At 53.6% G+C, this 14,870-nt stretch overlaps 7 protein-coding genes across 7 annotated transcripts; 4 read left to right on the forward strand and 3 right to left on the reverse strand.

Annotated features, from left to right (window-relative positions):
* Window positions 1-794: 794 nt before the first annotated feature.
* Window positions 795-1,205, forward strand: PG985_015334 (ribosomal protein P2; the record flags this gene model as incomplete). Its single annotated transcript, XM_066835100.1, has 2 exons — window positions 795-953; window positions 1,032-1,205. The coding sequence occupies 2 exons, from the start codon at window positions 795-797 to the stop codon at window positions 1,203-1,205; spliced, it is 333 nt and encodes a 110-aa protein (XP_066676303.1).
* Window positions 1,206-2,214: 1,009 nt separating this feature from the next.
* PG985_015335 (kinase-like domain-containing protein) lies at window positions 2,215-5,003 on the forward strand (the record flags this gene model as incomplete). The annotated part of the gene is made up of 2 exons (XM_066835101.1): window positions 2,215-4,110; window positions 4,164-5,003. The coding sequence occupies 2 exons, from the start codon at window positions 2,215-2,217 to the stop codon at window positions 5,001-5,003; spliced, it is 2,736 nt and encodes a 911-aa protein (XP_066676304.1).
* Window positions 5,004-5,715: 712 nt separating this feature from the next.
* Window positions 5,716-6,411, reverse strand: PG985_015336 (mitochondrial 54S ribosomal protein bL21m; the record flags this gene model as incomplete). Its single annotated transcript, XM_066835102.1, has 1 exon — window positions 5,716-6,411. One exon carries the CDS (start codon window positions 6,409-6,411, stop codon window positions 5,716-5,718), a length of 696 nt encoding a protein of 231 aa, XP_066676305.1.
* Window positions 6,412-6,779: 368 nt separating this feature from the next.
* Window positions 6,780-8,541, forward strand: PG985_015337 (Ribosomal protein S8e/ribosomal biogenesis NSA2; the record flags this gene model as incomplete). The annotated part of the gene is made up of 6 exons (XM_066835103.1): window positions 6,780-7,126; window positions 7,412-7,466; window positions 7,823-7,963; window positions 8,020-8,069; window positions 8,424-8,457; window positions 8,518-8,541. 6 exons carry the CDS (start codon window positions 6,780-6,782, stop codon window positions 8,539-8,541), a joined length of 651 nt encoding a protein of 216 aa, XP_066676306.1.
* Window positions 8,542-9,677: 1,136 nt separating this feature from the next.
* Window positions 9,678-11,530, reverse strand: PG985_015338 (uncharacterized protein; the record flags this gene model as incomplete). The annotated part of the gene is made up of 3 exons (XM_066835104.1): window positions 9,678-10,461; window positions 10,522-11,093; window positions 11,135-11,530. The coding sequence occupies 3 exons, from the start codon at window positions 11,528-11,530 to the stop codon at window positions 9,678-9,680; spliced, it is 1,752 nt and encodes a 583-aa protein (XP_066676307.1).
* A 922-nt stretch (window positions 11,531-12,452) lies between these two features.
* On the forward strand, window positions 12,453-13,333 carry PG985_015339 (RNA polymerase III subunit Rpc25; the record flags this gene model as incomplete). Its single annotated transcript, XM_066835105.1, has 5 exons — window positions 12,453-12,464; window positions 12,545-12,740; window positions 12,813-12,899; window positions 12,968-13,031; window positions 13,099-13,333. 5 exons carry the CDS (start codon window positions 12,453-12,455, stop codon window positions 13,331-13,333), a joined length of 594 nt encoding a protein of 197 aa, XP_066676308.1.
* Window positions 13,334-13,425: 92 nt separating this feature from the next.
* PG985_015340 (uncharacterized protein) lies at window positions 13,426-14,347 on the reverse strand (the record flags this gene model as incomplete). Its single annotated transcript, XM_066835106.1, has 3 exons — window positions 13,426-13,607; window positions 13,684-14,240; window positions 14,301-14,347. 3 exons carry the CDS (start codon window positions 14,345-14,347, stop codon window positions 13,426-13,428), a joined length of 786 nt encoding a protein of 261 aa, XP_066676309.1.
* Window positions 14,348-14,870: the final 523 nt, after the last annotated feature.

Genomic DNA, 14,870 nt, shown 5'->3' on the forward strand with positions numbered 1-14,870 from the left:
TTATCAGCCCTTTTGGAGAGGGAGCTACCTAGCTACCTAGCAAGAGGTAACATGAATCTGTCACAATCCGCTTGTATACAAGTTTACATGACGTACCTGGGTGGAAGCAGCCACTTTATAGTACACTTAGCTAGACCTACCTACCCTTCAAGTGTCGCAAAGGGGGAAAAGAAGCAAAGATACATAGGATTTACACCGTCCTGAGATTTGGGGGGGCATCGAGTAGGCAAGGTGCATTTGTTCTTTCCCTACATGCGAAGGATAAGGTTGGTCAGATGAGAATGAAGAAGTCGTCGCTCTGTGCCAGGCAAGAGGATATCTACATACTAACCTACATGGCCTATTGGTGTATGTATGCACTCACTGCAAACTGGATGGCGGGGTTCAAATGGGACAGACAGAGCTGGGTCACCTCGGCCCAATCAGAACAGAGAGTGAGCTTGTAGTAAGGGCGACCCTAATCAGGTGACTCTTATCGGTCAGAGTGGAGCACCGGGAAAATCGATGCACCCACCAAGACACAGGCAGCCCACCTAATTTTGGAGGGCTGCTTGAAAGAGGCCGAACTTTTCTCAAGGCACTGGGAGAACAGAATTATTCCATCACCAAACCACCCCTCAACTAACAAATTTCCTCAAGGACTCGAAGACTTCAGTCTCCGCCCCAACTCGCGGTTAAATTGATTGATTTCTCAAGTTCCCCCAAGACAATCTGTAAGTGGCTTTTTCCGCAGCACTTGGATCTGGATTCGGAAACTCATCTAACACGAACACGTCTAGTCACCATCTTCCAAAATGAAGCACCTCGCAGCTTACCTGCTCCTCACCCTTGGCGGTAACGCCTCGCCCTCCGCTGCCAACATCAAGGAGGTTCTCCAGTCCGTCGGTATCGACGCTGAGGAGGAGCGTCTCGAGAAGCTCCTCTCTGAGCTCAAGGACAAGGACATCCAGGAGGTACGGCATATTTTTCCTCATCCCCGCGAACTGCCAAGGCAATCCGCATATATGATTACTAACATCACCATCTACTAGCTGATCTCCGAGGGTTCGTCCAAGCTTGCTTCCGTTCCTAGCGGCGGTGCCGGTGGCGCCGCTTCCGGAGGTGCCGCTGCCGCCGGTGGTGCCGCCGAGGCCCCCAAGGAGGAGGAGAAGGAAGAGGAGAAGGAGGAGTCCGACGAGGATATGGGCTTCGGTCTCTTCGATTAAGCGAATCGTCCCGGATAACGACGCTTACGGAATACTGAAGAAGTTTTGCGAAAATGAGACTGCGATGATCTGGCATAGGATCGGCATTAGGTATCCAAGCATCTTGCGCTTCTTGCAAAAGACGACTGCTGGATGCTCAGGAACGTTTAGGTCAATCATGGCCATGAAATGATACAGTCCGACTTCTCAGAAAACAAAGACCCATCCTGTGACCGTTGAATTGTGACGAGCTTCGTATGTTTCCAACTTCACCATGATCTTAACTGTCAAGCAAGGTAGGCAATCCCAGCTGCGGCAGTCTGTGTAACTTTGCAGTGCGACTTTACCGAGTCAACGTATTCACTTGTTGCCTTAATCGCGAGGCCATCTCTTCTTAATGTGCCTATTGCTGAGCATGTTTCGAGTACATACTTATATATAAATAAGTGGATATATATTGGAATGATGCACTCTATACATGCGCTGTACCGAAATGGAGTTGTTCACAGAGATAACGCTGGGCAAGGCCTAGGCAAATACATACCTATGTCAGGCCAATGAGTTATGCGCCAGAAGCTGGAAGTCATTTAACTCTTAGCAAGGTAAAGTTGGAAGCGACCCACTTCCTTCCCACTGTTTCCCGAGCAACGCCCTATGCGTGTCTGATTGGGCGATGGAGCACAACCCAACAATGAGTGCCACGACAAGGATGCCCTTTTGACCCAAGCTCGTACCCACGAGATGCAACGCGAACCCATAATCTTTTGCATGCGCGCCCGCATTGCTGCAATCTCCCTCCAGATCGCAATTCTTCGACTATGAGCAGTCCGGACGCGTAGAACATTGCTAACATCGGCCCAATTGACCACCATCATATTACTTCGACGTCTTCGCTTTGCCGGTCGCGCCCTTGTTTTGGCTAAACCACAAGTCCGTTTGTTCCGTGATTAATCCTTACGAGATCGTCAATTTTTTTTCTTCAATACGAGCCACAGGAAAGAATCACCAGAGATAACAACTGGACATTGGGATGACGACCACGTCCCCCGCATCCGTTGGCTCGAGCCATCAATCTGCGCCATCGCGGAAACCATCGTTAAGATCAGGTTTGAGGAGAGCGTCCTCACGATCACAACTCGACCGTGCCCTCTCGAATTCGGCCGCCCATTCGAATCACGCGTCTTCCAGGTCTCAATATGCCGCAAACACCACTTCTCATGCGGACAGCTCCGATGACGAGATACCTGTGCCTATGAAGCTCAGCGCACTCACCAAAGCCTTGCTAAGCGATGGCGGGTCCGCCGACCAACAACGTGCAGGTCACCAGTCCATGGCTTCATCGGCAGCTACACGAGGAGTTCGGACTAGAGCGCAGAGCCATCGCCCTTCTTCCCCCGTGTTAGCGGCACCGAAACAGCCTCAAGAAGTTGAGAAGCCTGTCAAGAGGCGCAGTATCCTGAACACATCAGCAGCATCCCGGGCGGAGGAGAGGCGACATACAAGAGCGAGCAGTGCCCAGCTATCTTCCCGACCCACCTCGCCAGCACGCAGTCAAGCCAGCCATGACGGGAACAGCCCTGTGCGGAAGAGAGTTGTGAGGCTAAGTACCACTCCGGGTGTCGCAGCGCAGTTTGGCGCAGTAGAGCCATCAAAACGGCGATCCACCTCCCTATCTGCCTCTCAGAGGGGAGCTGCTAGGCCACCAAGCCGAGAGAGTGTGGTGGAGGAACGGGCGAGTGCTTCAGAAATCCGGGACGTGAACACACCTGTTGCCCAGGCTCCTAGGAGCGTTCGCATTGCGGTCGGCTCTTCCGGCGGGAGGGGTCACTCATCCGGTTCATCGTCCAGAAGGACAGATCCTGCATCCCAACAGCAATCCGAGAACGATGCGCCCGAAGAATCCCTCACCGGCCAGCGTCCTCGGTCTGGCCTTGGCCATGGCAGCGGGTCACGACCTGGGTCTCATGGATCGAAGACACGAGCAGAGGAGAGCCAGGCTCTGCAGAGTGCCATGCGTGTCAAGAGAGTGGGGAAAATACCCGGAAGTTTCCTGAGCGGACCGGCGCGACGAGGCCGGAGGCGTCAAAGCGAGGAGGATGGCGAGAACGAGGGCGAGATGTTGCCTCTGAGCCAGGAGGAACCAGAAAGCCAACTTCCGCAGGACATTCTCGACCTAGAACCAGCCGACAACTTCGCTTCATCCTATTATGTGCCAGACCGCATCGCCTCTGGCAGTCCCCCCAGTGTGAAAGGCTTTTCGAGACGCGACCCCGAAGCATCTGTCGCCGAGCAAGGACAAAGTATACTGTCTAGGCGGACGTCGCCAGACCGAGAGGATGTCCCTATCCCACACCATAAGGTTCCATCGCCACTTTCGGACTTGGCTGCCCAGACTGGCCAAGAAAACGATGCGCCTCCCACCTTCAGAAGGAACAAGGGTTTGGAAAGCAGTATCCTCGAACAGAGTGCTGCCAAGGCATCGTCCCGGCCGATGAGCGCGCAAATGGGATCCATGCGACCTACTTCCCCCGAGCGGAAGCCTCTGACATCCCTTAACCAGAACACACCGAGAAGGGCTGCCCCTGCACCTCCGCCGAAGATGTCCATGCTGGAGGCGGCCACTTCTACAGCTGGAGCGGCTACTACCCAACAGGCATCTAGAAAGAGGAACTATATGAAAGTCAATGGGAAATACTACACCCGGATCGACTCGCTTGGCCGCGGCGGGAGTGCCAAGGTATACCGCGTCGCCGCAGATAACGGGAAAATGTTTGCTCTGAAGCGAGTGTCCACCGAGAACGCGGATCCTATGACGATCCGCGGCTTCAAGGGGGAGATTGACTTGCTCAAGAAGCTGAACAGCGTCGACAGAGTCATCAGTCTGATTGATTGGGAAATGAATGAAGAAAAGCAGGCTCTCAGCTTGGTCAGTCGGCCCATTCCTCGCTTACGCTGCATGAATAGCTAACATACCGGCAGGTTATGGAAATGGGAGAACTGGACTTCAACTCGCTTCTACGGCAGCGTTACTCGTCCGAGACGTCACAGTTTGACCCCGTCTTTGTTCGTTACTACTGGCAGGAGATGCTCGAGTGCCTTGCTGCAGTGCACTCTTGTGATATAGTCCACTCCGACTTGAAGCCTGCCAACTTCGTCGTGGTTCACGGGCGTCTCAAGCTAATCGACTTCGGCATTGCCAATGCCATCCAGACTGACGAAACGGTCAATGTCCACCGGGAAACGCAGATTGGAACGCCAAATTACATGAGTCCCGAGTCGTTGCTCGATTCTAACACGATGGGGCCGGACGGTCGTCGCATCAGCTCCAGCAGCCGGGTTCCTGGCGCCCCGAAGCTCATGAAGTTGGGCAAGCCAAGCGATGTGTGGAGTCTGGGCTGTATACTTTACCAATTGGTCTACGGCAGCCCACCTTTCGGCCACATCCCCAACCAGATGCAGCGATGCCAGGCCATCATCGACTGGAACTACCCCATCTCCTTTAAGGACCGCGGCATGGGAAACGTGCCGGTATCGCCCAGCTTGCTGCGTACAATGCGACGGTGTCTGACCCGGGACCGGGATCTACGACCCACGTGCCGCGAATTGCTGAGTTCGCAGGATCCATTCTTATATCCTGTCGAGTGTGGCGAGGGGCAGCTGCCGCTGAGTGAGGAGCTGCTTGGCCGCATCATCCAGAGTGTAGTCACCAGATGCAAGGAGAGGATGCCCACTGAAGCCGAAGCGCTGAGTGTGTGGCCTAGTGCGTACTGGGGCAGCATTGCAAAGGCTGTCGGGAGGGACATTGGCCGGTCTGGATAGAGACTGTGGTGGTTCAGGCTAGCAGATATACTTGGGCTACGGTCACCACCATGGCATGACTGGAGATTCAACACGAAGGGACGAACAAGGAACAACTTTGAATGCATGAACGAGTAGTTGGGATGTACGCTGGTTGGGTGGGAAGGGATCCTTTTTCGCTTTTTGATATTTGTGTTTTTGAGGGGCGGGCGTGGCGCATCGCCGGCCCGGCTCCCTTCTATATTTGTCGTCGTTCGTTCATCGTGCCAAAGGCGGATCTCGCCATGGCCGCGGAGTTTCTTGGGGAGCTTTTTTGGCATAAGACGGTCGAGGCATCTTGTTGGTTTATTGCTCATTGCGCGTTATATCTATATTCCCCCTTTGACGCGGCAGTCGTTTCACCCTGCGCTCTTTTCTTTCCTCCTTCCAGAGTGTCTAATACAAAATTTCAACATGGATATGAGGTCTCGAGATGTTGGTCAAGTGCTGCTGTTTCCTTTGATTGCTTATCATACAGATAGGTGTCACATTGCCTAGTCAAGGGTCTCTTAAAACCCTCCAAATTGAGTCTACAAAATCTGTACGGGTTGGTGATAGATGATACACCGTGGCATTTGTGACAGCAGAATCGGCTACCAGTTTATCCTCCCTGGTATATATACCGACGTGGCATGCGAATGTGTACCGAACGGCCGTTGCCCATGGGAGTGGCTCTCCGAAGCACATCTTGCCCCTACAAACCGACAGCCTCGGGACCGTTGATCTTGACCTCGCTGACGCGCAGAATGGTAAAGTGGTGCTTGCTTCTGACCTGCTTGTTGCGTCGTTGCCGGCGCTTCGTCTTGATCTTGATGCGCATAGGCTCTGTCTCGGTGCCGAGGACGGTGGCGCGGCATTCAAACAGTCGTTCGTCGACATAGGGGCTGCCCTTAAGGGTGAAGTCGCGGGAGCCCAGAGTGCTGGCGCGGTCGAGGCGCAACACGTCGCCGGGGACCACGCCGGGCATCTTGAAGGGCAGCCGGATCTGGTCGCCCGCCGTCACCAGGTAGGGGCGGCCCCAGATGTGCGCGGTCAGATAGTGCGCGGGCTGGGTGCGCAGTAGAGGCAGCAGCTGCGCGACGGTGGCCTGCGACTCGTTTGTGGGCGGGTTGACTTGCTGCGGGATGCGCGGGTAGAGAGCCTCTGCCGGCTGGGGGGTTTGGGGCCGGGACTCGGCCACCAGAGGCGCCGCCTCGGTTGGTCTCGTAGGTATGCTCGAGGCTGCCGTGGCATTTTGAATGGGTGTCGTCGCCGAATCGCTGGGGCTTGGCGAGTTCCTCCTCAATGGTGTTGTGGATAGCGATCGAACGGGCAGCTTGAACTGGGCGGCTGGCCGAGGCGTTGAAGGAGCTCGCAGCTCGAGGAGGGTGCGGAAAAGTGAGCGACTCATTTTCGCGGTGTCTGGCACTGGACTGGAAGGTTCACGTCGTCACCGTCGCTTTGGTGATTGACATCTGGCTGGTTATGTCGTGCAGCCCGTAAATTCTTCAGGTACTAACTAGCCCGCCTTCTTCAATCGATGACAGGGGTCTGGTCTTTGCTACTGGGAGTGGGCACCTCACATTCAATAGTGGAGTTGCCAGCAATCGCCAGCCAATCATAAGGGTGGATAACAAATTTATCCGCCTACATTTTTTTGATAAGTGGCGGGTCCCCAACTGCATCGCAACAATTTATCTATCACGACCAAGCAGCAGCAACCACCATCTGCTTCCATACATCTCAACAACCCCCCATCGCCAGGCACCATAACGCACCATGCCCCAGAACGAATACATGGATCGCCACAGGCGGCTTCACGGCCGCCGGTTTGACCACGACGAGCGAAGCCGCAAGAAGGAGGCCCGCCAGGCTCACAAGCAGTCCGAAGATGCCCAGAACCTGCGCGGCCTGCGCGCCAAGCTGAACCAGCAGAAGCGCCACAAGGAGAAGATCCAGATGCGCAAGCAGCTCAAGGCCCACGAGGAACGCGACGTCAAGTCCGCCGGAGAGAAGGACCCCAGCGCCCCTCTGCCCAACTACCTGCTCGATCGCAGCAACCCATCCACTGCCAAGGCTTTGTCTACCTCTATTAAGCAGAAGCGCAAGGACCAAGCTGCTCGATTGTAAGACTGATATGGCATCCCGAGATTTTCTAGACCAAACTTTCTGACTTAGCTTCGTATAGTGCCGTCCCTTTACCGAAAGTAAGCTTGCCATGGTTATTCTAAGCCGCTGGCAGTCAGTTGGAGCTATGCCATACCGGTTCATTACAAAGTTTGGACTCTGGAGCCTGCGTATCTTGAACTAACCGCCCAAACACGACAGGTCAAGGGAATTGCCGAAGAAGAGATGTGGGTTCTATTGTCCTATCCTCGTCGGCGCTGTTTCTGGCACTAACACGCCCACAGGTTCAAGGTGCTCCAGACGGGCAAGAAGGTCAACAAGAAATCGTGGAAACGAATGGTTACCAAGTCAGTGAAGGCTGTCTTCTCTCAAGCATTCACGTCTATCACCGCTAATCAAGCATTCTGTGTTAATCAGGCCGACATTTGTGGGCCCAGACTTCACTAGAAGGCCAGTGAAAGTACGTTATCCTTCGTTTCGCTCTGTTTTCCATACCAGAAGCTAACCTTTGATACCGTGCTGCAGTACGAACGTTTCAGTAAGTCGACCGAGGCCGGGATAAAGTGGGGCATCGGAACTGGTCCGAGCGTTACCCGGACCCCTTCAAGGTCCGGGGCAGCCGAGACCTCCGTAGCAGTTGCCCTTATTGCCCTCTCACAACATGCTCCATTTGGAAGAGTTACTGACGCCGAGAGCCTTTAGTACGTCCCATGGGTCTCAGATACAAGAAGGCTCACGTGACTCACCCTACGCTCGGCGTTACGGTAATGCTTCCGATCATAGGCGTTAAAAAAAATCCATCCAACCCGCTCTATACGCAATTAGGGGTGTTGTCGGTCAGTATCACAGCCTACATGGCAAGATCGATACCTGCTAACTTTCGCACGTACAGAAAGGAACCATCTTGGAGATCAACGTCAGCGAACTTGGGCTCACAACCACGTTGGTTCAATCCTCTCCTACTGATATATCATCAACGACCTGAGGACCTTCACTAACGATATTTACAGAAACGGGAGCGTAGTGTGGGGAAAATATGCGTTAGTAACCACTCCAATCTGTCTCGGGAGGGCCGAGTATGTGGCTCATGTCACGGCGCTGCAACCGGTGCTCTAGCCAACCGGTCAACCGGTCCCAAACCCTGCTACACAGGCAAAAGGACGACGTTGTCAAGCCAGCGTCTTGACCGTCTAAGAGCTTCCCACTGCCCCTCACAGCTCATTGTTGCGCTACCTGCTTTCCCTCCCGAGACAAAAATTCCATTTTTCCGAAAGAGCTATACTAATGTCTCGATAGCCAAGTAACCAACAACCCCGAGAACGATGGATGCGTACGTATTTTGTTTCCTCCTATGCCATGATATCAGCTGACTCGAGATTGCTTCATACAGGTAAACGCCGTTCTGCTTGTTTAGACCACGAGTGTGAAATGGGGAAATGGAATGAGCGAGAAGGGAAGACCGGACATGTACTTCGACGAAGACCCGAATCATGGTTGTGAACCGGGCAAAGAAGTACAACCCAGAACTGCTCGTTTTGGAGTTTAGGCGTTTATGCGTAGATAGTCACTGAATCAGGCTGCTAAATTGCCCTTTGGTCAGGCCACACATGAATGCCCTTCTTGCTTATAAAGCTCGCTCAGCTACTGGAGACGGACGCATATGTTCGGCATTCAGGGGAAGGAGGCCACGTGACCGAACCAGGGAGATACCGGGCCGGCCAATACGCTTTCTTGTTTCCACAGTATGATGTAGTGAGCGACTGTCAGTCTATATCAAAGTACTCTGCAATACGATTTAGACTACGACCAAGTTGGTTGGCGGCAGTGCATTGCTGTACTTGACAATTCTAAGGCGTAGGGGCCCAAGCTGCAGTAGCATCTATCACAGGAAAAGGCAAGACGGACAAATTCATCGTTTATATTAAAGTTGGATCTAAACTAAAACGCTAGCACCCACGCAGTTCCTTGACATGTAGCTACTCCCGTCCTTGAGGCTTCAGCCCAGAAAGATGGGCCTGTGACCTGCGACCTGCGGATTTGTTCGGTGTCAATGTCGTGGGTAAGTTGTGGTACTATGTTCGGGTACCGGGAATGGCAACGCTCGCTTATTCTTTGTTGTTGTGAGTGGAAAAGAGTACCCGCCTGCCTCAATGAACTCAAGGGGTCAGCCAGGCTGTCACTTGAACTTGATCGCAAACCTCAAGCTCGACGGGCGCAGGATGAAAGTCGGCCAAGTCTTCTTAGTCAACTGATTTCATACCCAGCTAGCAACGTGGCACGATAGGCATTGCCGTCGTGGAAGCTAACGGATGCTGTTGCAAACCCGCTATAGGATTGCGGGATCGCAATAACAAGCATGGCAGGTAATTCTTGGAGATATCCCTGTGACCTGGACATCCTGACTTGGATGAAGGAAAAGACCTCGAAAAGCAAAATCTCTTCCCATTAAGACACGATAAACACGCGAAATAAGTACAGGAGAAATCCGAGTGAGCCGTACAAAAAGGCGTCTCAGGTCCAAACAGGGAATTAAAAACAACCCCGGACTGGTTAGTTTCCGCTGTGGCCAGCATATGGCTTCAGCTCGTTCATCATATCTCTGGTCTCCGTCGAGATGTACGCCGACTTGACACGGCCATCTGGCAAGACGTCGGGAGCTGGGGGGAGAGCAGCTGCGTCAACAACTTTCTGGGGAAGCGGGTGGACTGGGCGCTGGCTTGAAGAGGAAGGCTGATTGGTAGCTGGCTGTCCAGTTGCCAGTCGACCCGCGGTACGAAGGTCCATGATGCTCCGGACTATGGCAAGGTCCTCCTGATCCTTGTCATTTCGAAGTAGACGCTGTTTGAGCGTCATGCGCCCACCATTGGCGGCTTGCTCACGCAGAGCTTGCTCACGAACCAGGTTGTCGTGTACGAATCGGCACTTGCCCTTCTTACCACAAATACCACCCGTGGAGTAGTATTTGCAGTGATTGGTAGGATCTGCTCTGATGATAGGGGGAGGCGGCAAAAACGAAGAAGCCTTGCGGGTTGGCAAGGACTCGGGCTTCTCGTCTTCCGAGTCGGACGAGGAGGATTCGGCACCATCCACTCGCATTTCATCCCCCTCGTCGTTGGCCTCTCTCTTACGCTTCTCAAGCTTGCGTTCCACTTTGGCCAACTGCCGACGCAGCTTCTCTGCCTTCTCCTCATCTTTATCCAGCTTCGTGACCGGCTTCTGGTCCTCACCGACTTCGGCGCGTTGTGCTGCTTCGGCTGCCTTCTTGGCCTCAACGCGAGCTTTGGTAGGGAAATTAGCACGACGCTCGGCAACCCAGCTTGCCATATCATCAACACTGTGATAAGCAGGGTCAGTATACCGCTTATTGCATGAAAGAATTTTGAGCATGACCTACACTGGAGCATCTGCCCCGAGAAGTTCTGACAGCCGCTTCTCCTCATCCACCGACTCCTCTTCCGACTCCTCGCCGTCACCTGGTGTCAATCCTAGTGTGTTTGTCTTTCTCTTCTTTTTCTTCGAAGATGAAGGATCAGACTTCTGAGCAGGACTGTGGTCGTGGTGCGGCCGTTGGCCGCGGTGACGGAACTTATCACCTCCTCGATCGTTGTGGTGGGAACGGCCTCTAAACGCCCCGGGGCCATCACGACCGCGACCCCTATTGCTGTTGTTGTGTGAATAAGGAGTATGTGCAGGCCCAGAGTAAGCGGGCGCAGGAACAGGGGGGTAGGAGGGGTAGGGTGGCGGCGGGTAGACCGACGGAGCGTGGTGCTGAGGGGAAGGATAATGCTGGGCATAGCCATTGCTCGCTTGAGTGGCATGACCAGCGCTCTGGTCAAACCCCATTCTGATAGCCGGACCCGAACCATGGTCAGGCCTATGACCACCTCGGTCACTCTGGAAGCCTCCGCGTCCGCCTCTGTTGGAGTAGGGGGGAGTAGGCTGCCCCGGTTTCACTCCACTGCCGGGCTGCATAGTCCGGGGTGTTGGAGCCATAAGACGGCGGGTACGACGGTTGTGGGTTTGGGGATATGCCGTGGGGGGTAGTTAGAAGGCGGGGGTGCATTGTACCCTTGCGGTGCGTAGCTTGGGTGGAAGGTACTTGGCGGGAGGGGTGCATTGGAATGAGGAGAATGGTTGGGCTGTGCAGGACTGCTCCAGTAGCCACTTGGTGTCTGACTACCATACTGTGCTGGGCTGTGGCCTGCGAATTCCTGGTGGGAATAGCTGCCATATGGAGGGCCATGGTGACCGCCTCGACCTCTGTTTGCACCCATGCCTCCTGATCCTCCACCTCGAGGAGCGTGCGAGTATGATGGGCTTTGGCCATAGGAGGGATAACCACCGGAAGGTGCGGCAGCTGGAGGCGGCGGAGGCGGCGGAGGGTAGGAGTATTGTCCCGCCATTGTGTGGTTTTTCTTGGTACGCCGTAGGCACGGGAGTATGGTACAGGAGAGAGATACGGCACGACCTAGGTCATAGGTCGGGATGCAGAGAAGACGGATGATTACAACACGGCCAAGTAATGCGAGCGAGTAGCTAGTGGTGGGGAGATCGGCCTTCAAGGCTCCGTTCTCTGCAAGCTTCAACGACAGTACTTGCAACTTCAGGAGTTGAGGCAGGAAGTCGGCCACCGCGTAGCGCCAGTAGTAGTATGTAGGACCGGAGCGAAGTAAAATGGCAGTATCCTCGAGGGCGGCTCTTGGGAAAGGAAATCGACGCTATTTAGATAAGTTGGACCGGATAGTCAGGAATGGCAATCGTATCGTATCGTCTAGATTGGAAGAAAATGGAATGAAATATCGCAAGAGGGATAGGCGTTGGTCGGGTGGTCTCTCGACTAAAGATGAAGTTGAAGTTGGTAGTAGTGTGGGAAAGCGCAATGAGGCAATCCTTGAGCACTAAAAAGGTCGCTGGGTTAGGTAGGTACCTACACATGTCTTGCTAAAAGCCAAAGCCAGGGAGGAGGAGCATTGATACGCCGTGGCGTGGCTGTCCAGGTGGCTGAAGTGGTGTTTATTGGAGAGCTCTGACAGTGGGTACCTAAATAAATTCAATGTTCGATTTCCTCTACCAGACAGAGAAGCCAAGGTTGTTAAATTGATAGGTTAGGCTACATACCTAGGTACTCCATGGGTAGCAACCTGTAGGCAACTCCGACCTAGAGCTACCACTTTACTGCAGAGCTAAAAGAGCCCACATAAATCCCGTCTTTCAAAGTCAAAGTCAGGCAGGTGAGACTCACTTGAAAGCAGCCGGAGCTAGCTTTGCTTTCGAGGCCAACATATCAATCAGCAAGTGAGTGATGTGGGAAAACATTTCGCAGAAATGTTCATACTGGTAAGACGCATCCTACCACTCGCCCTCCAAGGAGAAAAGGCCTCAATGCTAATATGACTGTTTTATGACGTTCTGCGCAGACCAAGATCGCGGACTTGGTGCAGATTGCACCGGCGCAGTTCGAGAAGCATAGCCGAGTCGCTATCGAGGACAACATCAATGCAAAGTACTCCAACCGTGTCATTCAGAAGATTGGCTTGTGCATTTGCATGTACGACCTGCTATGGGCTTCAGAGGGTTTAATCGGCCATGGCACAGGCCTCGTCAATGTCAATGGTGAGTCTGCCTGCTTGGTATAGCTACTAACCACATAACGCCACCACCGCAGCCTAAGCTGACGCTGCGCAGTCGAGTTCAGACTTATTGTCTTCAGGCCATTCAAAGGTGAAACCATCCTCGGAAGGATCAGCAGCGCTACTCCAGAGGGTATCAACAGTACGTCCACATTGGCCCTCCCTCTCCAAAAGCCATCAGTCTCCAACTGGCCCCTGACTCTCTTCTAGTCCGTACCGATTTCTTCGAGGAAATCTTTGTTTCCTACAAGGAGCTTCCCGAGTCTTGCGAATTGTGAGTTGGGCAAATATCCCAGCTGTAAGGGTGGTATGGCATCACATCGAGACTGACCGTAATCTAGCAACCATAATGCCCAGCTTTGGACGTGGGTGGTAGATGATGATCGCATGTACTATGACAAAAACGAGCCGGTACGTTTATCAGTCATCGACGAAGTTTGGCATGACCAAGTACCGGAGGGCACTGCCGAAGACGCGGTGGAGCAAGCCAAGAAGCTATCTCCCTACAGCATCCAGGGCACCATGATGAAAGAGGGCCTCGGTGTCTGCATTTGGTGGGACGATACTGAAGAATAGGGAAAGAAATGGAAAACGGTATTCGGATAGTGTCCAACGATACACAACCATATACGCGAGAGCGGTCGAATACTGCTATGTTGGCGTAGCCTCTATCTCGTTTTGATGCCCTCGAGCAATCTGTATTCCACGTCGTCGAGGATAGAATAATGCTTAATGACTGCCAAATTCTCCGCCTCGGCCTGAAACTGCTTGTCGGCATCGACACCTGGCCCAAACATATTGGGTGCCTGGGGAGCCATTCCCTGCATCTGCTGGGCCATCTGACTAGCGGCTGGAATAGGTGTGAGCTATAGCTTTATAGATATATAAGGGGCCCGGGAGGGGTTGGAGGGGCGGGGAGTTATTACCATTATCACTGCCCAGCAGGAAGTTGAAAACAAATTGAAGACCAAAGTAGCACAAAAAGTACCAACTGATGCTTGACATCCATCGGGGGTCCATCTCCTTGGTCGCTACACCGGCCTGCAGCATACTTTTGAACTTGATGGTGATTGGGAAGGGCAACTTCAATATAACGAAGCCGCTGAAGAAGGTGTTGATCCAGCTCATAATGAGCGTGTTCGGGACCATCATGGCCATGTTGTTCTTCATCATGCCCATCATGCCATCCATGGCACCAGGGTCGGTCATGGGGTTGGCGGGGGGTTGGCCGCGGCGCTCGGGGTCCTTGAGGTATGCGCCTGACTCGAAGGCAGTGGTCAGGAATTCGCGGCGGGCCTTGAAGGACGGAGCTGTCAGGGCATGGAAGTTGGATCGAACCGCCACACCATGCATGAGGGACCTCTGTTCCTTCAGCGCGGGCTGGTCGACCTTCTTGGGCGGGCTTGCCATGAGAACGGTTGCGTAGTGGCGGAGGATGCCGGTGAGGATCATGACTACGGTAATGGGAAAAAGGATCCAGTAGCTACACACAGTCGGGTTAGCTCGGCGCATCTATGATTAATCGAGGCAGGAGTCGACTGACAATAGCTGGGGATCCCTTTGGATCGTCTGCGGTGGTAATTGGGCCATCTTTGCAAGGGAGCGGCCTTTGGGCACCGTAGACTGCAGAGCTCCGTGTGCAAGATCTGGATCGGAGGAGTGTCTTCGCAACGGGTTTCTCTGAAGCGTGGCTGAAGGGTGGTTCCCAATGCAAGCTCAGGTGACTATATGTAGGTACGTGTATGGAGATGCAGGTGTTGACGGGACGGAGGGTCGGCCGATCGTTGTAGCGCTCCGGCACAGTGAGTTCAATCGAGAGGCCGGCTGGCAAGCTGCACATGTGTGGTGTAAGTCAGGTAGCACATGCACGTATCAGCCTCCACTCAAAACTGCCTAAACCGTACCTGGGTAAGTACCTAACGCAGCAGAAGGCCACCTCAACCTTTCCACCCCGGTAGCCAACTCGATCTCACGTAACCCGGACCCCAGCAGCTGTAACGGGGCTTACTTCTTCAATTGACGTGTTCCCTGGCCTCAATTGAACCCAAGTCTCTGGTATCCGACGAAGAAGAGCAACTGGGCGAAGAAAACAGAACAAGTATTAAATCGACAA

This window comes from Apiospora marii, assembly GCF_038362585.1.
Source record: "Apiospora marii strain CBS 49790 chromosome Unknown utg000013l_segment0_segment0, whole genome shotgun sequence".
In the NCBI taxonomy this organism is placed as follows: domain Eukaryota; kingdom Fungi; phylum Ascomycota; class Sordariomycetes; order Amphisphaeriales; family Apiosporaceae; genus Apiospora; species Apiospora marii.